The sequence below is a fragment of the Marmota flaviventris genome, chromosome 5, assembly GCF_047511675.1.
Source record: "Marmota flaviventris isolate mMarFla1 chromosome 5, mMarFla1.hap1, whole genome shotgun sequence".
NCBI lineage: Eukaryota > Metazoa > Chordata > Mammalia > Rodentia > Sciuridae > Marmota > Marmota flaviventris.
The window spans coordinates 104,489,380-104,515,067 of NC_092502.1; the positions used below are offsets into that span (position 1 = coordinate 104,489,380).

Below are 25,688 nucleotides of genomic sequence, written 5' to 3' on the forward strand. Positions count from 1 at the left end.
CAGATGCAGAAGCCTATTGCAGTACACCTTCTCCAGCCCGCTCTTGGGAAACGGGGGGACGTCTCCTGGTCCCTCAACCAAAGGAAGAATACAAAAGCCTAACTGGGAAGGCACTATTCCCTCTACCCTGCTGCCTCACTGGGCTCTCTAGTGTCTGTGCCGCTCACGTCCACCAGGGGACGCTCGAACTACCCAAGCTCCGGAGCCGACGGGCGGCGCCCTAGCGCGTGCTCACTCGGGACTCTGCCGCCGAAACCCTAGGCTTTGGCGGAGGCACCCCAAACTAATCCTCCGTGGTCAGGTACAGGAGCACTTTAGGAACAAAATTCCTACGCCTTCTGTGCTCTCCGCTCTGCACTCCTACGCCCGCAGGCTAATCTGCGGCGGCAAATACTAGTGTTTCCTTTGCGTTACTGCCCGGGTGGTTTTCGGGCTGACTGGGGCCTGGACCGGGCGAGACGCCGCCGCTGGCCGGATGTTGCGATGGCTGATCGGGGGAGGCCGCGAACCTCAGGGACTGGCCGAGGTAAACCCCGGGCGACTGTCCCTGAGTCCGAGAGGCCACACTAGCCGGAGCGGTGGCTCGGGCTCCCGGTCCCGGCAGGCTGACCCGGGCGGGGCGGGGCCTGCGTGCGTGCGCGCGACGCTGCGGAGGCCGCGGGGCGCTGGACGCGGGCGCAGGGCGGCGGGCAGGGGCTCTCGGCCAGCAGTGCCCCTCTGCGATCCTGAGAGGTAGCCGAAGTCACTAAGGACTGGCTTGGGGAGTCAGCTGGTGGTCAGGTCTGGTGGGACCTGCTGCTCAGGTCTGGCTGCTTCAACCCGCCTCATTTCAGTGTAAAAAGTATCAGCCTGAACTAGAGACCGACCTGGGGCGACTGGAACGCTCCGCCCTGTATTTGGTGTATTTGAGTTGGAACCTCTTCCCAACGTCAACTGACATTTGCTGAGAGGATATAAAATCGATTTGGTTACCCAAGAACCAATTAAAGGATGCCATGTAAAACAATTAATAGTCTGCTTCCAAATCAAGAATATGATTTCCTAATTTAACATCTGTTTTTGGTTCCATAGTCACACTTTCTTCACGGGCTTGGATAATTGAATAGACCACATAATGTAATGACATTTACATTTGAAATGCAAGTAGAATAATTTTGCTGCCTTAAAAATGTTGAGATCTGGAATATTTCATATGCCACATAAGAACAGAATTTCTGTTTAATTCCATTTTATTTCTCATAGGAAATATTTATCTAAAGTAAAAAAATTGGTTGTTGCTGAGTAAGCGACCTAACTTCTCGGTTTTAACTTCCTCATATCTTTGCAGTTGAGGTTTATTGCCTTTTTTTTTTTTTTTTTAAGAAAACATTTCTTCAGAAGTCTGAAGTCTTTCAGGTTATAGAAGAATTGTGGATGATTGAACCATATATGATATATATATATCAATTTGATATCTACTTGATTAATCATATAATTTGATTAAACAATCTTGCCATTCCTGCTAAGCTTTCATTTGGAAGAAGCAGTTTATACCATTTTTATTTTTCTCATTTGAACATTTGCTAAAAGGAAGACAGGATAAACACTGGATAAAAATTGGAGAAAATTGCTGTTGTGAAGATTTTTTTAGAAAATATTGATACATGTTAATTTGTACATTTCTACCTGTAAAATTACTTCAGTTGTGTAACTGCTTTGAATTTGTACATTATCAGAACCTAATAATTTTACCTAATTTTATGTGAGAACTTTGTATCCAGGCTTCCAGGTTAAGCAATGGGTCTCAATCCTAGGGTGATTTTTCCCTCCAGGGTATGTATGGCAATGTTTGGAGACATTTCTGATGGTCACAGCTTAGGGAGTAAGGGAAGAAAATGGATGTTGAGTGTAGGTTGTTTGGTGTTGGCATTTAAATGTAGAAACCAGGGACAGGGATGCTGCTAAGTATCCTAAAATGAACAGGATAGCCCTAAGCAACAAAGGATAATCTGGTTCAAAGTGTCAGTAGTGTCAGGTTTGTCTAACTTTGATTTAGAAGTTAAAAACAGGATTTTATCATGAACTAGTACTGAATTTGACTCCAGAAATGGCATTGAGACTGCTCTTAAAGAATTATTGTTACATGCACATGTGCTTAGCTGAGTGTCTGACATATGACCTATCACATAGTAGTCTGTAAATATTATCAATTATCTTTTATCAGTATTGAGTTGAATTCATGAATATGAATGATTTCATTCCTTCATGAATGATTCCATTCCTTCCTTATTCATTAGCAAATGTGTGAGTGCTTGCAATGGGGTATTTTAGTCTACATTTTACTCTTGATCTGCAGTTTTACTTCTGACAAGTTTTAACTGAGAAACACTCATTCTAAAATATTTGAGTTGGATTGGCCCATTAGTTTTAAAAGTCATGTTTATTAAGATTTAATATACATAAAATAAATTTGTAAATTTGTGACTTGAAAATAATAAAATTTATTAATTTGTGGTAAGAAAAATGTTTTATGTGGAATTGATAATAGGAGAATTTATACTTGATATTAGAACATAATTTTTATAGCTTTAAAAATCTTGTATTCTTAAGTATATACCATGCAGTTATAAATCATTTTATCTCTTTCTCTTTTGTTTTTGCCTTTTTTTCCCCATTATAAGAAATCTCCATTACAGACAATAGGTGAAGAACAAACCCAGAACCCCTACACTGAGCTGCTTGTACTGAAAGCTCATCATGATATTGTACGATTTCTGGTACAGTTAGATGACTACAGGTAAGAGACTCCAGTTGTCTAAATGAAACTGTTTTTCTTTAGAAAGAGTTTTAAGGACAATTTATATTAAAAACAACTATAACAACTATTAAATTAATCCACCTTTTCTAAAATTTCAAAACTCCATCTAGTAATTGGAGAAATGCAAACAATTTTTAAAAATGTAACAGTAGAAATTGAAATTGAGCTCTGCATCTTGGGGGAATTATGTATCTAAAGTCTTTTTTGCCCAATATCAGCTTGTCACATCTGGTGATTTGGAGGTTATATTTGTTTTGTTTTTTAGAGTTATCAGAAATATTTATGTTAGTTTATAAGAAGTGAATGACTTTAAAATTTGGATTGGAATTACAACTGCACATTAAGGTGATCCTCAAGTTTCACAACTGCACATTAAGGTGATCCTTAAGTTTCGCAACTTGAGGATCAGGGATAGTAGGAACTTGTAGACAGCTGGTCAAAAGTGTGGGTGGCCTGGGAGCCCAGATCATGGCTAGTGACTAAGGTGAGGGAAATATTATAGAGGACTGTGCCTTTTACCTGTGGGATCTGACCTAACTCCACATACAATCAAAACTGCACAGTACATAGTCAAAGTAATTAAATACAAATGACATTAAATAAATAAATACCAGAAAGAAGATAAGGTCAATAGACAGCAGAAGTTTAAGTCAGAACTAGAAATAATTACAATAGCAGTCACTCGTGGAATCAAAAAAAAAAAAAAAAAAAAAAAGCAGCAAAGGCAAACGAAAAAATTAAAGAATTAAAGATGATAGTGGAGGGCTGGGACTGTAGCTGGAACTGAACTCAGAAAAGCCCTACGCTTATGATTATACTTTTGTTATAAAGGGTACAAATCAGGCCCAGCCAAATGAAGAAATGTATAGGGCGAGGCCTAGGAGCATCCCAAATGCAAAGTCTCAATGTCCTCAGCATCTGTTGCCCTTCTGGAACTTTAGTGTATATCCACCTGAGCTGTGAGTGCCTAGAGTTTTTTATTGAGGCATCATTGCATAGACATGATTGTGGGAATCACTGACTCCATGCTTTGAACTCAATCTCAGATTCCTCTCCCATCTTAGACCCCCACTAGAGGTTGAGAAGTCAATCTGATATCCTGTGGCAGTAGCACAAAGCCCAACTTTCCAAACTCAAGGTTCATCTTTCCAGTGTGGCCAGCCCCTATTCTCAAATTATCTAAGAGCCCACAGTAAGTCATCCTGATAGCACAAACTAAGATGTAGTGCAAGACACCCTTCCTGAATAATGAAGAAACTCCTATCACTTAGGACATTTCCAAAGGTTTAGAGGCTATAGGAACCAAAGGCCAATGAAATTATTATACACTTTGTTTCCCAACTTTTGCTTGAAAAGGTTTACCTCATATTTACTATTAGCCTGTCAACACTGTTTTCTTTTTGTGATGCAAGTGAACCAAATCACAGTGTGTTAAACATAGTATGACAACTTTCAGGCTTTTTTTTTTTTTTTTTTTTTTTTTTTTTGGTAATATTCATTTTTAAAAATATCTTTAGAGACATTTTGTTTATTTATTTGAATGATCATTTATGCAGGAAACTAAACATCTCTGCAAAGGTAGCATTTGGGGTACCTAAAGTTTTCTTATACCATATTTTACCCTAATAAGTTGTTAAGTTAGAAAAACATCCAGATAATTTCTTAAAATCAATAATATTTAGGCCATAAGAAATCCTAAAATCATCTTGTCTTGGAGAGTTAAGTAAATGTATATGTTCAGTAATAAATGTATATGATTTTTAAATTTTATATAGATTGTTAAGATACCATGTTCATGGCTGGCTGTCCTCTGTGAAGTGCCCTCTTGCTATTCTTATTGCATAGTTAGAAGAATAAATTTTAGGAAAGGCCAGCTTGTAAAATAATATCATTGAACAAATACTGACAGATACTTGATTATATTTACTCCATAGTAGAGCTCATATATAATCAGTTATTCACTGATATAGTAAATATTCTATAAATTAAAAACTATAGATGAGTATATCAATTACCAATTGTCTTGGGATATCACACTGGTTTAAAACAAAACAACCATCATCTATTTACCTAATTATTCTGCAGGATGGCAGTTTGGGTCAGGCTTGGCTGGGTAAGTCTCTTCATCTGTACTAGAATTAGCTAATCTTGGCCAGGTTTACTTGCCTATCCATGGTCAGCTGGTAGATTGGCTGGGGCTGGCTGGTTTACAGTGGTCCCAGCGGGGGGACTGCCTTCTGTCATCATGTCCTTGTTCATCCAGTGTTCATGGAGTTCTAATGCCATCAGGAAGGCAACCCCTCAAGTAAGACACTTTTCATGTCTGCTTGCTGCCGTTTCATTGGCTGAAGGAAGTCTGGAGTTGACTTAAATTCACTGAGTAGGTAAATAAATCTCCTTTTGACGGGAGGAGCAACTATGTCCTATTGTAAATGGTGGATATAGGAAGAGGAAATAATTTGTGGCCATGTTTGCTATCTACTACATTGAATTTAAATGTCTACAATAGATGAAAAAGCCTTTTGGCTTTTGCATTACAGTGATGATATGATTTCATGAACAATGTTTAATTAATTTTACATGTCATTACTGTATCAAATTTATATATAACTAGTTGTGAAATATTTCAGTTGCAGACCTATAGAACTTTCACTCCATGTTTTGCTTTAAAAAAATTTAATTTTATAGTAAAAAAAGAACTGAAAGAGTCATTCTTGAACATAAGATACAAGACAGACATAAGAAAACCTATATATACTAAATATTTATTATGAAGAGAATTAAAAGCTTGATGTTTTCACTCTTAAATTTTTAAATTAACACATAATTTTGCATGTTGATGGAATGTTAGATAGTTTTGAATAATCTTTACTATTGTACATGTACATTATTAATACATTATCAAATCATAGAACCAGGGCTGGGTCTGTAGCTTAGTGGTAGAGTGCTTGCCTACCACTAGTGAGGCACTGGGTTTGATCCTCAGCACCACATAAAAATAACTACAAAAATAAAGTACTGTGTTCATCTAATACTAAAAATATAAAAAAATATAGAACTACATTTCTTGTTTTAAAATAAAGTTTATATCATTATACTTTTTATATTTTCATTTAGTTTTGTAGGCATTATATTCTGGGTTTTTTTGTTTTGTTTTTTTTTTGGTCAGCAGTTGTAATCCAGGTTTCACGCTTCAGGTCTTTAGATAATATCATTTTATTGAAAATTTTGCAGAAGGATTTTCTTGTTTTCTCGGTGGCTCAGCTAAAATCAGTGAGTGGAAAATTTTCTCAGATTGGTTTTTGAAGATACCAAATAAATCCTGTATAACCTAACAGACAGCTGCCTTTTCTTTTCTTCTTTAGTATTTTTTGAACATGAAGTGAGGGTCATATTGATTGGGAGATCACTAAAGAAGGCTAAGCCTCAGCAAGAGTCTTCCAAAAAATGGACTGTGCTAAAATTGCATGTAATACTCTAGCATTTGACACATTAAACTAAACTGAGTTCATAACACATTTTAAGAATAGTTTTCTCTGTTGCTTATTTGACCATTCCTTGCTCCTCCAGGAAACATACAAGGTTATGTAGGATGGTGATCATGACTGGAAAAGAATCAGATGACCCATGAAGTGCCAGACTGGAGAACAAACATGCCTCTAGGGTGGCTGGTGGAGCTGTACATTCACAAGACAGTCAACACAGTATAGTTTGATAATCCATTGAAAACAGTGTGCTTCATCTTTTTTTTTTTTTTAGTCGTAGATGGACATCACATCTTTATTTATTTTTTATGTGGTGATGAGGATCCAAATCAGTGCCTTACATGTGTGAGGCAGGCACTCTACCACTGAGCCCCAGCTCCAGCAAGAAGATATTTTAAAGAATATTCTTTCTCCTATGCTAACCTTTAGAGAATAGAGATCAGTAGTCAAGATGACGTAGATTCTTCTAATTCCTAGGAAGCAGACCCTAAAAGGGAATTAAGTATGCAAAAGGTTTATTAGAGAGAAGTGGCAGTGAAAGAAGGAAGGAGGCAGGATGGGGATGGGGGAGCTATGTCAGACTCTGATGCAGATGTCACAGTCTCTGACAGCCCGCGATGGAGGAAGGATTACCCCTGAATGAAGTTCTTGTATATATGGAAATAACTAGGCCTTTGTACGTTTGCTGAGAGTCCTCTAGGAAGAATGTGCCCCTGGCTTCTATCATCTTGCTTAACTCCCATTGCCTGGAACCCCAGTGAGCTAGTATGATTTTTGACTTGAAAGCTGAAATGGATCTTGAAGTCAACAGCTGGAGGCAGTCAGATAACTGCATTCTTCACAGTTGGGCAGCTATTCCTGTCTTGAAAGGGAATCTAGAAGGTACATCTTTGGGTCTGCTATACTTCTATAGGTGTGAGCAGTGCTACTTAATTTTTTTTTCTTTTTTGGTACTGGGGATTGAACCCAGGGGTGCTTTGCCACTGAGCTATATCTCCAAACCTTTTTATTTTGAGAATTTTTGTATATGTTAAATTCTCCTTTAACTCAAAGGTGTACTTAAAACGTGGGCTTAGATAGCTTCTTAACAGGAGAGCAATCAATTTATAGAGAAGTAGTAAGATGAAGGAAGGGTCTTTTGAGTGAATTGCAGTAGCAAATTGTGAGAAGGCAAATATATGGGGAAAACTAATAGTAGATAAGGGCCAGTTGTAAGGTTTGTTTGTGCAGACTTTTTCTTGGTGCCATCTCATCTCCAGTGATGAGGTTGTTATGCCCTTCCTGCTATGGGAAATGAGGTAGGAGAGAAGCATGTTCACAAGGGTGATTTTTGTTCTGTTTTCCATGAATATGGGGAAGGTAGAGAGCGCAGTCTATGTCTTTTTCTCAGCTGCCTTTTGCTGAAAATAATTCTTATATTAGAATGGTGTATTTGGAGATTGCATACTCTTAATCCTTTCAAATGAAATAACAAATTTAGGTAATGATTTTGATGGATATTACTATCACAAAGACAAATACAAAGACTGACAGCAATTACAATTCCTGAGGGAGTTTATAAACTGCCAATTATATGGTTTTACCAAAAAGTCAAATTTGAGTCTGATTAAGTTTTTAGATCTAACTATCAGTCTACTAAAAACACAGAGGGACAGAGTTGTATGTTAAATGACACTAAATGGGGAAACTAACCAGCACAAGAATTCAGAACAGACCAGGAACAGACTATAAGAACTCTACGTGACAGATAACCTTTTTCCAATAAATAAATTGCAAGGAAAATATATATGGAAACTGTCAGTAAAAATAAAAGAGACTATAGAAATACATCAACTAATTGCAATATATAGACTTTATTTGAATCCTATTTCTAATAAGCTGTTTTAAAAATTATGAAACAGAGAAATTTCATCACTGGGTGGTAACATTAATGAAGTAAATGTTAATTTTAAAGGTGATATAAGAGTCTTTATGGGGTTGGGTTTGTGGCTTAGCGGTAGCATGCTCATCTGGCATTTGTGAGGCACTGGTTTTGGTCCTCAGCACCACATAAAAATAAAAAAATAAAATAAAGGTATTGTGTCCATCTACAACTAAAAAATATTAAAAGAAGAAGAGTCTTTATGAATGTTTGTACCCTGAAATGTTTACTGATGAAATGAGATAACATTGGCTCTGATGTGCTTCAGAATAATCTGCTGAAGAGGCATTGGGTGGGGTACCAATGAAACAGTATTGTCCATCATTTGATAGATATTAAAGACAGGTTGTGAGTACATGGAAGATTTTTATTATAATTATACTACATCATATAAGACAGATATTATATTATTGTTTTTAATGTACAGTTAAATAGTCTCTCCATTTTTGTATATGTTAAATTCTCCATAAAGAAAAGTTTGGTTTAGAGGAAATTAAAATGCTGATAAAAAGTTAGATTAAAGGACCTGACTTTGATGAACAATCACAGTGGGTTTGCTATGCCTCACCCTGAGGTAGGTAGACTCATTCACTGAATCACTGGGTACAGCTGTACAGTTGGAAGCCTCCTACTTATATGTAGGCTTGCCTCAAAAATAAGAACAGACCACAATGTTCTCTCTCTATTCACAGACAGATACTTGGAGAATTCTCAGAAGAGGCTAGTCCAATTCATTCTGTCTGTTACCTACATAGTGGGGCAGAGAATGAGACTTGTGTTAACATAATGCATTTTCTTTTTTGCAATGCTGGGGATCAAATCCAGGGCCTTGCACATGCTAAGCAAATGTGCTGCCACTGATCTACATCCCCAGCCCACATAGTAATCATGGAAAAAAAGTTTTAAGTTCAAGTAATTCTAATGAAAGAATCAGTGGCATCAATATCTATGACTCCTGAAAATGCTTTAAAGTTCTCTTCAACTTCTCTTATAAGTCTCTAGCTGCATACTTTTGTAATTTCCTTCAAGTAGTTCTAGCATACAAATGAAAATAATTTTTAAATGGAAATTGTGTTATTTTTCAGTTTTGTCTGTTTTCTGATAACAGCATTTTTTCAATTTTATTTTATTGTAAAATATAACATTTTAATTTAATAACGCATTAGTACTGGGGGATTAGTTAGAAAGTTAACCTCTCGGACTGCCTTAATCATGTTCTATTTTGATTTTTCCAGTAGTTTACAGTTATGCATGTATTGAGTAGAATAAAATGTACATTCAAGTGTTATGCTTTTTATTATATCCTTTAAGATTATATTTGAATTTGTAGGGCCTTTGTCTTAATTGAAATGCCTTCACATGAGTAATAACTATTAAATGAGCATTTAAGTAATAGACATAGAATTTATTTGTGAAACCATTTTGTTTTATACGAATCTTTGTGAAACTCTGTTGTAATTTCAGCACACAATTGGTAAGGATAAGAGTAAGATGTTCAAAAAGGTGTTGAGGGAAATGATTTCTGAAAATTGAAATTATTGTGAAAATTCTCAGTGGACTCTTGATCTAGATCTGGTAGTATCACTGATAATGTTAGACTGAATTCTCATAGAGCAAGAACCATTTCTTATTGGTCCTTATTTTCAGAATATAGCATATATACAATTAGTGCTTAATTAGTATTTCTTGAATGAATAAGTCAATAAATTTACTCATTGACTCAATAAATTCTCATAATTAGTAGAAGAGAAGATGGAACATTGTAGAAGGTCTGCAATAGGTCTTTGTTAAACCATGCCTCTCCTTGTTAAACTTGTTTTTCATGCATGTAATTTTTCTTGTGTGTGTGTGTGTCATTTGTACAGACTCAGTACTTTTAAAAACTTGGTTTCGAGATGAAACTTAAAGGATATACATAGGAATTAGATGGGAATATGGAAAAAATAAAAAGATTTTATTTTTGTGTGGTGGGATTCTGGGTTTAAAAGTTTTTAATTTCTATTTTTGTTGTAATAATATATTGACCCATTAATAATGATAAAGGAAAAAATGATGTTATATTAATGCCATTAAGGATTCTATTTTACAGAGCTCTGTAACACTTAAGTATTTGCTTATTCATGCCTTTATTCATTTGACAAGCATATCTTTAGCACTTTAAACCTACCAGAGATAATCAGAAATTTGTTAGACTAAAGTGTCATGAAGATTAATAAATATGGTAATTACTGTGTTTTGTTCCAAAAAGCATATTGTTTCTTAATTTTTAATATCTCTAAAATTTGGACATGTTATCTCATCGATGGTATCTTTCAGTATAATTGGCAGCATTTTTTCCTTATTGGTACATAATTATAGAGAGTGTTTTACACACTGATATCTTAGATTTGTTGAAATATAGTACATTTTGAGAGCTCAAGGCAAGAGTCACATATTCTTCTTCTTAAATTTCCCCAAACCTTGTGCAGAATTTCACTGAATACATTATTTTTTTCAATCAATACATTTTGTGTTAAACAGTAAAGAAACATTTTTCTCAAAATCTTATATTGAGGCTTTAAGTCTTTGGATTCCATTAGAGTATTGTTTTGAAATATCAGTATATAAAATATTATGGCAATGTATAAAGTCACCATTCTTCCTTTCACTAAATAGCTTAAACCTTACTGACATTTTACTTTTTTCTTTTTTTTATATTTCACTACTTTCTTTCAGCAGTTACAATATATCTTATTAGGAATTATTGAGTTGAATTTTCATTTTTTGATAGGGAGATGTTTGGAGTGTGCTTGGCTGACTAGAATCTGATTGTACATGGCTGAGATAGTGCATCAGTTTTTAGTTATTCTTCATTTTAAGAGGGCTAATTGTAATCCATGAATGATCTCTTAACCATTTATGAATTCTTTTATGAGAGATACTAATATGTAGCTAAGTCATACTGGTTTGCATTTTAAAGCTTTATGTTTCCTGTTTGGAGGCAATATCAATAAATACTGAAATGACTAAAAAATAAAAAAAGGCAACCATGGAGGAGAGAAAAAAAATATATATATATTTTAAAGTCAACCATGAGAGGATATAAAATATGTGTGTGTGTATGTGTGTCAAAATTGAAAGGCCTGAGTAAGCTGCCAACTGGGTAATTGACCTCTGAACAATAAAAAATTGGCTGTGATTTTATGCATTACTATTGAGCATTATTTAGATTTAACTTTTGTTCCCTATTGATTGAATTAAAATTTGAGGTGGAGTGCTCTGTAACTCGTTTCTAAACTCTTGGTTGTTATCTTTCATTGTGAACTCATCTCTCATTGTGAGATTCAAACATGATAAAACAATAATGAGAAGTTAAAAAGCAGGGTTAGAAAAAAGTATGTATTTTAAACCTACAGCCTTCTAAACGGGAGAAAAGCAATTATGAGAGTTTAAAGAATCAATAGAAATTGATGTTTTATACCAAAGAAAACTCAAGACCTGAGTGCTGCCTTCCATGCCGTTACTATACAAATAAAAAGAAATCAATAGGCTCAGAAACGTAAGTTATTAAAGATTTACTTCCAGTGACTACTTTTGATACTCAAGGCACTGTTTAGTATTTGGATTCAGAAAATGTATGTCATTAAGCATAGGAAATTATTTTTTTAACTTAAAATGATCATTTTTCTTTTTAATCAGATCTTTTATCTCTTACATTTTGAAATAAATATGAATGTTAGGCGTGAATTTAAAATGAACCCTTTGTGTGGTTTCTAGCTAGTTAAATGAAAAGCCTTAAGGTCCTTGAAATTAAAAATATAGTGTTGTATTAAAGAATTATTGATTGGCTCCATCTCACTGTGTTTGACAAATCTATTTCCAGGGTAACCTCTTAGCTCTAACAGTAGGAGATCTAATTGTAGAGTTTTGAAATGAGTATGGAACTTATCCGAACCAGTGAAGACAACATTTTAGAAAGGAAAGTTAAAAACAGTATGAGAATTTTCAATTTGAAGCACAGTTTGGAGTGTTAAAGAGGTGTTACATGACTGAAATCATGAGAATTTATGTGTCTCATGTGGGGGGCGGGTAACATGAGATACATAAGTTCCTACAAGAATTGAAGCTCTTGTAGGAACAAAGTGATTTCTGTGTTCTCTACTTTTCTCTTAATGATATGTGTCCAACCAACAATGTTCACTTAAATGGAGACATTTAAGGCATACCCAGATTTGCGAAACCCATTAATCATCTTGCAGGGAAGTACATACAACAAATTTTGTAAATGTCATAGTTGTTGCTGGAATATCGTTTGTTAATGGTTATGAACCATAAGAGGCCAGGTATATGCAGTTCATAGCTGGCTGTCTTTTGCCCACATCCCGTGCGGGCAGTGAAATTTGGGGTTCCTTTCCGTGAAGTGGGCTGACTGTGAAATAAAAGCTAAGAAAGAGAAAACGGCAAAGAAACCACAGGACACAGGAAATAATTTTAGAAAGCCGGGGTGGGATGGCTCTTCCATTTTAGGGATCATGCTTCCACACTGGAAAGAGAGCAAGAGAGCCCACACTTGCTTTATGTATATGGGGGAAGCATCAAAGGTTTTCCATGGAATGTTCTTTGCCAAATAAGGTAGAAGGTGGTCTGTCGAGTTTCCAGAAGGTTACGCCCCACTTCAGAGAGCAGTCTCCCTAGCTGAGCAAAGACAGAGGTCACATGCATTGTGCAATCCATTGAGTGGGAGGAGTCACAAAATAGTTTGCAATGCCAAACCTAAATCTCCCTGGCTTAAGGTCAAACGAAGATGCTCAGATAAACTCAAGTAAGTCATGAGTGGCATCCCACAGCTGTCTATACTACCACTTCTTTCTCTTATTCAAAAAATCAAATCTGAATTCAAGTGGATGAAAGTGATATTTGGGGGACAACTTTGAACTGATTCTGAGTCATTAAAATTCATTTATAAACTTGTGTTCTACATAATTAATAACATTGACATGCTTACAGTTTGATTTTTTTTAATACCAGCATGTTAGTTTAATGCTTGGTTTCTTGATCTTGTTACAGTAGTTTCTATGATGAATAATCCTGTTTGACAGATTATTTTCTTGACAATTATTTGTGTTAAGGATGCCCTTTACTCTACAGAATGTAGATTATTATTCTTATATTTATATAGTGAGAATGGGAGGTAAAGTAGAGATAATCTGTAACAGAGTTTATCACAACTCTTTTTTCATGCCATGAGACAACTTTCTTTTACCTCTTTGAATTTCAAGAATCTCTGTTAAAAACTGCCAACACAAAAAAACCTCAAGCTTTCCAAACCAAGAACACAACTTTTGTAGAAAGACCAAGGAGCCAAGATAAGCAAAGGAAAACTCTTGCCTTGAAGTAATAGAGTTAAAATACCTTTACAGAGAAAATAATAGAAATAATGAAATTAAGGACATGATTCTGTTCTATCCCTGCCTGGACTGTTATTTCCTGTCAGTGAAGCTGTTCTTCTTAGTTTTATTTCATTATTCAGAAATTTATTAAAATCCTAGACTTTACATGGGTTCAATCCCTAGCACTAAACAAACAAACAAAACCCCATAGACTTATAAACAAGGAATGACTTCAGAGGTCATCTATGTATAACCTCATGTTTACACTAACAGGTTATTTTTTGTAGCCCTATAAATGTGGTTTAATCTTTGGATCCTTACTACTTGGCACAGAACTTTGAAGGTATTTTACAGATATTTGTTAAATTAGCTTAAAGAACCTATTCTTCATTAATATTAGTGAGTAAAATACCGTTGATAAGACCTGATAGTTCCTAGTTAATTTGGCAATTAAATTTCATCAGTGATTTTTTTTTTCTTGACTTTTTTTTCCTCTAACTAGATTTGCATCTGCTGGTGATGATGGAATTGTAGTCATTTGGAATGCCCAGGTTTGTATTGATTATATATGAATCATGTACTAAACATATGACAATATAGTTGTGTATTAAAATATAAATATTATAATGGGGTATATTTGCATAACATTGTGATTTGAGACTGATCAATATTTGAAAAGACCTACTTGGATAATTTCATTTAACAGGACCAGTATTTCATAGTAAAGAGGGCAAGTTTTCATGAGAAATAATTGCTGTTTTTTAAAAATAAGTCTTAACCTTTTTTAGAATTAATTTATTTTTTTATTTGCCCTTTTTAGTTTTACACGACAGTAGAATGTATTTTGGCATATTATAATACATGGAGTATGACTTATTCTATTTAGGATCCCATTCTTGTGCTTCTACATGTTATGGACTTACCCTGGTTGTATATTCAAATACAAGGGTAGGAAAGTTATGTCTGATTAATTCTATTGTCCTTCTTATTCTCCTCCCCATCCCTTCCTTTCGTTTCCCTTTGTCCAATCCAATGGACTTCTGTGTTTCCCCTCCCTATGCACAGTTGTTGTGGGTTAGCATCCACATTATCAGAGAGAACATTTGGCCTTTGGTTTTGGGGATTGGCTTATTTCACTTAGCACGATATTCTCCAGTTCTGCCCATTTACCAGCAAATGCCATAAAAATCATTCTTAATGCCTGATAATATTCTGGTGTGTGTGTGTGTATGTGTGTGTGTGTGTGTGTGTGTGTATAAAATTTTCTTTATCCATTCATCTGTTGAAGGGCATCTAGGTTGGTTCTATAGTTTGGCTATTATGAATTGAGCTGCTGTAAACATTGATGTAGCTGTGTCACTGAAGTGTGCTGATTTTAAATCCTTTGGGTATAGACCGAGTATGGGATAATTGGGTCAAATGGTTGTTCTATTCCAAGTTTTTTAAGGAATCTCCATACTACTTTCCATAGTGGTTGCACCAGTTTGCAGTCCCACCTTTCTCAATAAATGAGAGAACCTTTCTCCCCACATCCTCATCAACATTTATTGTTACTTGTACTCTTGATAGTTGCCATTCTGACTGGAGTTAGACCAGAGACCCTGAGCTTACTAGGAGAAAAAGTAGGCCCAGCCCTACATCATGTCGGCTTAGGAAATGACTTCCTCAACAAGTCTACTAAAGCACAAGAAGTACAATCAAGAACCAATAAATGGGATGGTATCAAACTAAAAACTTATTCACTGCAAAGGAAACAATCAAGAACATTGAACAGAGAGCCTACGGAATGAGAGAGTGTCTTTACCACCTGCTCAGATACAGCATTAATTTCCAGGTTATACTAAGAACTCAAAATACTTAACAGCAACAACAACAATAACAACAGCAAAAAATAATTAATCAATAAGTGACCAAAGGAACTGAATAGGTACTTCACAGAAGAAGAAATACCAATGGTCAAAAATGTATGAAAAAATGTTCAATATCTCTAGCAATTAGAGAAATGCAAATTAAAACTACACTGCGATTCCATCTCATTCCAGTCAGAATGGCAATGATAAAAAAGTTTTAATCTTGTTGAACAAAATTTAGATCATCAGCAACTATGCACTGACTTCCAGAATGAATCAAGTATTGATTTTTGTGAGAGCCACAGTTTTTATTTCAGTATTGTATGATAGCATAATATAGCATTCTTCTCATGTTTGACTTTAATAGAATGAAAGAAATATTTTTTTCAAAATATATAAGGCTTCACCAGGTTTCCCCAAGGCTTCTCTTCCTGATCCTTTGTTTCTCAAATTATTATCTTAGTATTTTTCTTCACTTACATTTATTTTGTTGTTATCTAGTCTGTCAGATCCGTGTTAGTTTTTTTTAGTGGCTTTGCCTATGATTAAAACAACTCTTTGGGCTGCGGTTGTGGCTCAGCAGTAGAGCGCTTACTTAGCACATGTGAGGCCCTGGGTTCAATCTCAGCACCACATAAAAATAAATAAATAAATAGATAGATAAATAAATAAATAAATAAGTTATTTTAAAAAAAAACAAACAACAACAACAACAAACTGCTATTTAATATTACAGTTTCCTAATATCCACGAGGGATTGGTTCCAGCCCTCCTTTCCCATACCAAAAATCCATGGATGTTCAAGTCCCTCATAAAATGGTTTAGAATATATATACATACATACATATAAAATATGTATTCTTATACTAAACTCATGTTCTTTAAATCATCTCTAGGTTGTATGTAAATGCTATATAAATACTCATTACATTGTATTTAAGTAATAAGGACAAGAAATAAAAGTTTATACATGTTTAGTACAGACACAATTTTTAAAAATATTTTCAGTACAAAATATTTTTTGGGTGTGTGCATGAGTCCTCCAACTATTTTTTATTTGGTTGAATCCATGGATACAGAACTAGTAGATACAGAGGTCCACTTGTACTTTCACCACATTCATGAAATCCTGCAACCTTGAAAGATTTGCAATTTATATTATATTTACATTTTATTTTTGTATGTTTGTTTCTTGGGAAATCAATGGTAGACTAATGGAGGTAGACATTGAATGGGTAGGGATAGAGGCTGGTATTAAATGGAGTGGAAACTAACTATAAGTGGTTAGTCAGTGCATATACACATATACACACACATTATTTTCTTCCACAACTCATAACCAGATAGAGTTAGATAACATACATGGATAATAATGACTTTCTGTTGTTTCAATACAGATTAAATTGCTTATTATATTTGCTTCATTTACACAATTCTTAAAACCATAGGAAAGGATATTCCTTTAAATTCTCTAAATATTGAAAATATTGCTACAGTTGGCATTTTTCATTAGAAAATTATCAAAATTATTTTTTGCTTTTCTCTCAGCACTTGTTTAGATTCTGTTCAATTGTTTTAACTCAAGTTATGTCTTTTTTTTTAACTATGATATATTTATTGATTCATTTTTTTGTTTTTGTGGTGCTGGGGATTGAACCCCACTGGGGCCTTGTGTGTGCTAGGCAAGCACTCTACCACTGAGCCACATCCCCAACCCTAAAATTATGTCTTGAATGAGTAATTTTAAACAGAATATATGTGTATTTTATTAATGGTGTTTCTTTTTTTTTAAGTTGTTGATGAACTTTATATGTGGTGCTGAGAATTGAACCCCGTGCCTCACATATGCTATATAAGTGCGCTACCACTGAGTGACAGCCCCAGCCCTCTTCTTAATGTTATTTAAGATTATTTAAATTATGAAAGATGAACCTATTAACTTTTTTTTTTTTTGTATTTTAGACAGGAGAAAAGCTTTTGGAACTCAGTGGACACACTCAAAAGATAACAGCTGTTATTACATTTCCTTCCTTGGAATCTTGTGAAGAAAAAAATCAACTCATCTTGACAGCCTCTGCTGATCGAACAGTTATTATATCCTTAAATCTAGAAGAAAGTGAAATAGCCACAGTGGCCCAAGGGACAACTATATGCATTATCAGTCTTTAGACTCTAGGGGCCTATCTACCCTATGTAGCAAAAATGATTTTATTGTAGTCTTCATAAGACACTTCTTAAAAGTATTAGGCATCTGAAAAGTATTAGACTAGAAATAGCAGGTTAAGGCTTGTATTGATGGAAACCCCATGACTAAAGCTGTTCTTTCCGGAGTTACTGTTATATCAAGTTGTGTAAAATGGAGGAAATGGGAGAAAGTGGGCTTAAAGTTTTTTTTATTATCTTATTTTTGTTTTTCAATTTAGGGAAACAAAGATGAGTTGGACTACAGAATAATTCACATTTCCTCTTTTTTAATTTGTATGAAAAGAAATGTAATGGCCCCAACCCATGAGAACCTTTGGATTTCTGAGTCTGCATAAAAGTAGTTAGCATCTGTTTAATATTAACATTCAGTATTCAAAAACAATTTTAAAAGGTGAATTTATTTTCCTCATAATTTTAGGTAAAAAGTTAAGATGTAACTGCAGTGGTAAAATTTTATTAAGTGCTTATGTGTGCTATACATTGTCTTTCTATTTAATCCTGAAAAAGCCCTTTGAAAGATATTTTTAGCTCTTCTCATTTACAGATGAGAAAGTAGAGGCGTAGAGATCTTAAATAACTTCCCCAAGGCACAGAGCCAGTGTAGGGTAGAACTGAGAAGCAGTCTGGCTGCAAAGTCAGAACTTTGGACCACTATAGGACACTGTGACATTATCTTCATAAAATATTTTCTATAAACAAGTTCATCCTCATATACTATCTATATGAGGAATTGAATCTGTAAAGCTCATAGCCAAGTGCTAGAGATAACTATAGTCCTTCATTACTTTTTTTTTAAGGTGTCATATTGACTTTAAAAAGTTTATGATTATCTGAAGTTCTGTTTAAACAGTTTCAAGGATTAGTGACACTATTTCTTAGGCTTTGATAGTACTAAGACATACTATTTAATAACACACTTTAAAGAAATTCTTCAGCTGAAGTGTTTTCCAGACACATTGCCTATAGGTGAGAAAACTTCCAAGAAAAGGTTTAAATGGCAATAGATGTATATGTGTGTGTGTGTGTCTATATATATATATATATATATATATATATATATGGGTGTGGGTGTGTATATACTATATACACACATATATGTGTATATATACACACACATATGTATATATACCTACACACACACACACACACACACACACACACATATATATACACACACACATACATGAGCACGTGTGTCTTGGTGATTAAAGTATGACATAAACAAGGACAAAAATTTGCTCAGATGTTAACCAGAGCTGCTTTAATACTACTGCTGCATTGAGGCAGGTATTATTTTCCTTTGTTTTTTTTTCTTTTTCAGTATAAGCTACAAATATAGAATTTAAAATACTTTCTCTTTATTAAACTATTCCTAAAATACTCTAATAGTACTTCAAGGTGATTATAATTATTTTAAATATGTATACAGGTAACAGTAGTATACTGTGTCTTCTTTGAATCAGGATAACAGTAGTAAATCATGCCATGCATACTGCAGGGAGCCTTTAGGAAATATCAATTAACAGATGTGATACTTTTTAGTATAAATTCTTTATGTTCATGTTTATTAGATTATGGCAGACTGTTTCAGTGAATAAACCTTAAACATTTGCAGTATTTAATGTGTGTAAAGATTCAGTATCAGGCCACTCATTCTGCTGGCATTGGCAAATAGTTTGGTAGTAAAATTTACCTCAAGCTTATTGTAGATCATAAGCCTGCTCTGCTAAGTTGATGACTTACTATATGAATTAAATTTTGTGGTAGTATAAGTATTAAGTATTTTATGTTTTATTTAAAGATCTTCCATGTTTTATTTAAAGATCTTCTAACTGAATGTTTAATGTTTGTGATTTAATTCTAATTAGAAAAAGTTATCTCATAATTAAGATTTTAAAAATTCTACTTAGAAATTATTTCTTAACATAAATTTACGTATGGGATTCTGATACTGGCAGACAAGTTCAGAGAGTATCATGTTTCCAGTCTACTGTAAAGGTAAAAATCTTAAAGAAGTTAAGAGTTTTTAATGGTAATCCTTTTTTGTCTCAGGAAAAAAATGGTTAAATAAAGTACATAAAATTACTTTGGGAGATTTAAAAATTATTTCTTCACATACACCTGCAGTCACTTGATTCTAAGACTAGATTTTTGTGAACATATGTATTGACTCTTAACAGTGTTTCAAATGGAAAGTAGAGCAGGGGCTAATTATTATAGCAAGATAAGAAAGAAAATAGAACCGGGCATATTTTTAGTAGGTAATCCTGAGATGCTACTTATAGGAAGACTGTAACAATAACTAGTCAGGTTTTTTTTTTTTTTTATTCTTTGAACTAAAAATATGGAGTTATTTGTCCCTTGACTACTCCCTTCTTTAAGGTCATAAAGATATGTCAGTTCTAAAATTAAAAATCGTTCGTGACTAATTAGCTTCTATTAGGTTCATTAATTTTACAAACATCATTTGGCACTTCTTATGTGAGAGAAACTCTGCTACATGTTGAAGAAACAAACATGGATAAGTCTTGGTTACTTGTGATTCATACAGAAAAAAATTACCTTACATGTTCTAAGAAAGTAACACTGTTTTTTAATGTTAGCCAGTTTGGGAAAAGACACTAGTAAAATGAGGTGTTTCCTCATTTGCTTTAAAGCTAACTGAGCTTCATGTTGGAGATAACACTTTTTTTTTTTTTTCAACAGTGAAAAGATTTTTTTTCCTAAAAGACAGCATCTTTGGTAGCTACCTTATGGCACTGTGCTGTTATGAATAACAATAAAGATTCTGGGGAAAGAAGTACTATGTCCTGTATGCTCATATTTAATTTACCAATGAACTTTCTCTGAAGAAGTCATTAAAGTATTGACTTGATCAAAATCTCTAAATGATCTGAAAAGATGTTACTTATATATTTCTTAAAAATAATTCCTACTATCTGAAAAAACAAGGTCATTAGGTTTCAATTGAAAATACTTGAGTTGAAGGAATAGAGAAGGAGAAAAAAAAATTAGTGTCTTTGGGGGAAGTTCCTTTTGGGAACTGTTTCATGAACTGGTCATAGGAACTGGTCAATAATGAAGTGCCTTATTTCAGTATGGTAAAAATACCTTATAAAGGGGTTTTATTGAAATTAGCTAGGTAATTGTATTTGTTTACTCTGGCTGTGATCCTGCTTTACAAAAAAAATTGTTAAACAAGTAATATTGTGTTCACTTTAGTTCATTAGATCAATTGTTCTTGAAGAGAAAATTTTTTAAGAATTTCATATATATAATATGTGAAATGCTATTATTTATCATTTGAACTAGTAAATTTTTCTTATCAGGGTGAGTGTTAGCAAGGAGATAGTGAAATTGACATTTTTATTGCTTTTTGAGAGAATAAATTCACATGCTCTGCTGGAAGGCAGATTGGCTTTACTAATGAATCAAAAAAAATTAACCAAAGGCAGAATGTTTTCTCTGATATGCAGAAGCTAATTCACAGTAAGGGGGGGTGGCTAGGGAAGAATAGAGTTACTTTAGATTAGGTAGAAGGGAGCGAAGGGAGGGGAAGTGGTATAAAGGTAGGAAAGATAATAGAATGAAACAGACATTATTACCTTATGCATATATGACTGCATGACCAATGTGATTCTATAACATGTGCAATAAGAAAAATGAGAAATTATACTGCATTTATATATATCAAAGTCCATAAATGTATTCTACTGTCATGTATAACTAATTAGAATAAAAAAATTAAAATTTAAGAAATTATACGCATGTGCGCACATACACACACCCCCCCCATATATATACCCACATATACACATTCATTAAAATGTCATTTCAAGGGTTGGGGTTGTGGCTCAGTGGTAGAGCACTTGCCTAGCACATGTGAGGCACTGGGTTCTGTCCTCGGCACCACATAAAAATGTAAATAGATAAAATAAAGTTATTGTTTCCATCTACAACTAAAAATATTTTTTAAAAAATATCACTTCAGAAGACTATAAAGACTTTGTACCATGCTAATGATAATGTTATGTAACAAAAGCAGTACATTAACATCCATAAAATATTAGCAAACCAAGGAACTGGGGTTGTAGCTCAGCCTTAGAGCACTCGCCTGGCAATTGCGAGGCCCTGAGTTCAATCCTCAGCACCACATAAAAATAATTAAACAAAATAAAGGTATTGTGTACAACTAAAAAATAAATATTTAAAAAAATTAGCAAACAAATCCAGTAATATATAAAAGGAGATTATGCAACATAATCAAGGGAGATTTATCCCATTAGTATGAGCTTAATTTTACATAAGAAAATCAGTCAATGAAGTACATCATAGTAAGAATACATGGTAAAAATCACGATCATCTCAATAGATGCAGAGAAAGTATTCAATAAACATCAGTGCCCTCTAATGATAAAAATACTCTGTGAACTAGGATTTTATTAAAGGCAAAAGACTGAACACTCTTCCTCCTGAGATCAGGAACAAAGTAAGAGTGTCTGCACTGAGCACTCTGTTTGGTATAATACTTGAAGTTCTAGCCAGGGCAATTAGCAATAAAGAAGAAATAAATGACATCAATTTGGAAAGAAAGGCATGAAACTGTCTGTATTTACAAACGATGTGATCTTGCATATAGAAGATCCTAAATCCACAATAAAACTGATGGGGCTAATATATTAATTTAGTAAGGTTTCAGGAAACACAATATATATATATAAATCAGTTGTATTTGTTGTTTACTAATATTTAACCCTCTAAAAATTAAGAAAATCCATTTATAGTAACATCCAAAAGAATAGAACACTTAGGAATAAATTTAAAGAAGTTCAGGATTTTTTCATTAAAAATTTCAAAATCGAGAGCAACCCCACGCGCCTGCAAGGTAGGCGGACCTGCGACCTACTGGCAGAACAGGCCCAGCGGCCTGTGGAGAGGCAGAGCCGCCCTCCCCCCCCCCGCGCCTGCAAGGTAGGCAGAACTGCGACCCACTGACAGAACAGACCCAGCAGCCCGCGGAGGGGCAGAGCCGCCAACCGCGCCTGCAAGGTAGGCGGAACTGCGACCCACCGGCAGAAAAGGCCCAGCGGCCGGCCAAGGGGCAGAGCCGCCAACCGCACCTGCAACGCAGGCAGACCTGCGACCCACCGGCAGAACAGGCCCAGGGGCCCGCCAGCGTGGAAGACACATCGCCCCGGTTGGGGGAGGGGCAGAGCCGCCACACGCCTGCAAGTTAGGCGGACCTGCTACCCACAGGCAGAACAGGCCCAGCAACTCTCAGAGGGACAGAGCCCCCCCCCCCGCGCCTGCAAGGTAGGCGGACCTGCGACCCACCGGCAGAACAGGCCCAGCGGCCCACGGAGGGGCAGAGCCGCCAACCGCGCCTGCAAGGTAGGCGGACCTGCGACCCACCGGCACACAGGCCCATCGGCCCGCCAGCGTGGAAGACACATCACCCCGGTTGGGGGAGGGGCAGAGCCGCTGAGCGCCTGCAAGGTAGGCAGACCTGCAACCCACTGGCAGAACAGGCCCAGCAACCCGTGGAGGGGCAGAGCCGCCCCACGCGCCTGCAAGGTAGGCGGACCTGCGACCACCGACAGAACAGGCCCAGCAGCCCGCCAGCGTGGTAGACACATCGCCCCGGTTGGGGGAGGGGCAGAGCCGCCACGCGCCTGCAAAGTAGGCGGACCTGCGACCCACAGGCAGCACAGACCCAGCAAACCGCGAGGGGCAGAGCCGCCCCCACGCCTGCAAGGTAGGAAGACCTGCGACCCACAGGCAGAACAGGCCCAGCGGCCCGCCAGCGTGGTAGACACATCGCCCCGTTTGGGGGAGGGGCAGAGGCGCCGCCCACGCCTGCAAGGTAGGCGGACCTGCTACCGACCGGCAGAACAGGCCCAGCGGCCCGCCGGCGTGGTAGGCACATTGCCCCAATTGGAGGAGGGGCAGAGCCGCTACCCACGCCTGCGAGGGAGACTTTGCAACTATACGAGAGCAATATAAATATATAGGGGGAAAATTCAATAACACAACAGTTTCACCAAGCAGAAAGAAACGCGAACAGTATGAAAAGACAAGGAAAGAAAGGACCACAAGCAATGCAGGTCAACTCAACGTTAGAAGAGGTAATATCTGCAGCAGATGGAATGTCAGATAAAGAATTCAGGATATACATGCTTCAGATGATCTGGAGTCTCAAGGAAGACATTAGACAGCAAAATCAGACAATGAAAGATCACATAGACAATGAATTACATAAACAAATCCAAGAACCAAAAGATCAACTATACAGGGAGATAGAGGTTATAAAAAACAAACAAACAGAAATCCTAGAAATGCAGGAAGCAATAAACCAACTTAAAAACTCAAATGAGAATACTACCAGCAGAGTAGAACACTTAGAAGATAGAACATCAGACAATGAAGACAAAGTATTTCAACTTGAAAAGAACATAGACAGCTCAGCGAGACTGTTAAGAAACCATGAGCAGAACATCCAAGAAATATGGGATAACATTAAGAGACCAAACTTAAGAGTCATTGGGATACAGGAAGGTACAGAGCTCCAAACCAAAGGAATGAGCAGTCTATTCAATGAAATAATACGAGAAAACTTCCCAGACTTGAAGAATGAGACAGAATCCCAAATCCTAGAAGCCTACAGGACGCTAAATGTGCAAAATCATAAGAGATCCACACCTAGACACATTATAATGAAGATGCCCAACATACAGAATAAGGAGAGAATTTTAAAAGCTACAAGAGAAAGGAAGCAGATTACATTTAGGGGTAAACCAATCAGGATAACAGCTGATCTTTCAACACAGACTCTGAAAGCTAGAAGATCCTGGAATAACATATTTCAAACACTGAAAGAAAATGGGTTCCAACCAAGAATTGTGTATCCAGCGAAATTAAGCTTCAGGATGGAAGATGAAATTAAAACCCTCCACGATAAACAAAAGTTAAAAGAATTTGCAGCTAGAAAACCATCTCTTCAAAACATCCTCGGCAAAACATTACAGGAAGAGGAAATGGAAAATAACAATGAAAACCAACAGTGGGTGGTAGTACAGTAAAGGGGGGAAAATAATCAAAGAGGAAAACAAACCATGTTTAGTAACATAAATAAACAAATATGGCTGGAAGAACAACCCATATCTCAATAATAACCCTAAATGTTAATGGCTTAAACTCACCAATTAAGAGACACAGGCGAGTAGAATGGATCACAAAACAAGACCCAACAATATGCTGCCTACAGGAGACGCATTTGATAGGAAAAGACATACATAGACTGAAGGTGAAAGGTTGGGAAAAATCATATCACTCATATGGGCTTCGGAAACAAGCAGGAGTGTCCATACTCATATCAAATAAAATAGATTTCAAGCCAAAGTTAATCAAAAGGGATAAAGAGGGACACTACATACTGCTCAAGGGAACCATACACCAACAAGACATAACAATCATAAATATATATGCCCCAAACAATGGTGCAGCTATGTTCATCAAACAAACTCTTCTCAAGTTCAAGAGTCTAATAGACCACCATACAATAATCATGGGAGACTTCAACACACCTCTCTCGCCACTGGACAGATCTTCCAAACAAAAGTTGAATAAGGAAACTATAGAACTCAATAATACAATTAATAACCTAGACTTAATTGACATATATAGAATATACCACCCAATATCAAGCAGTTACACTTTTTTCTCAGCAGCACATGGATCCTTCTCAAAAATAGATCATATATTATGTCACAGGGCAACTCTTAGACAATATAAAGGAGTAGAGATAATACCATGCATCTTATCTGATCATAATGGGATGAAACTGAAAATCAACGATAAAAGAAGGAAGAAAAAATCATGCATCACTTGGAGAATGAACAATAGGTTACTGAATGATCAATGGGTTATAGAAGACATCAAGGAGGAAATTAAAAAATTCTTAGAGATAAATGAAAACACAGACAACATATCGGAATCTATGGGACACATTGAAAGCAGTTCTAAGAGGAAAATTCATTGCTTGGAGTTCATTCCTTAAAAAAA

The 25,688-nt window shown here is 35.8% G+C and overlaps 1 protein-coding gene across 1 annotated transcript in view; it reads left to right on the forward strand.

The window, feature by feature from the left end:
• The first annotated feature begins 224 nt into the window (after positions 1–224).
• Wdr41 (WD repeat domain 41) overlaps positions 225–25,688 on the forward strand; it is a 47,823-nt gene continuing 22,359 nt past the window's right edge. The window contains exons 1-5 of the mRNA XM_027927626.2: positions 225–526; positions 2,661–2,776; positions 14,075–14,123; positions 17,385–17,516; positions 19,563–19,625. Of these exons, the coding sequence (XP_027783427.1) occupies positions 476–526; positions 2,661–2,776; positions 14,075–14,123; positions 17,385–17,516; positions 19,563–19,625 (411 nt within the window). The 5' untranslated portion in view covers positions 225–475. The remainder of the gene's footprint in view (positions 527–2,660; positions 2,777–14,074; positions 14,124–17,384; positions 17,517–19,562; positions 19,626–25,688) is intronic.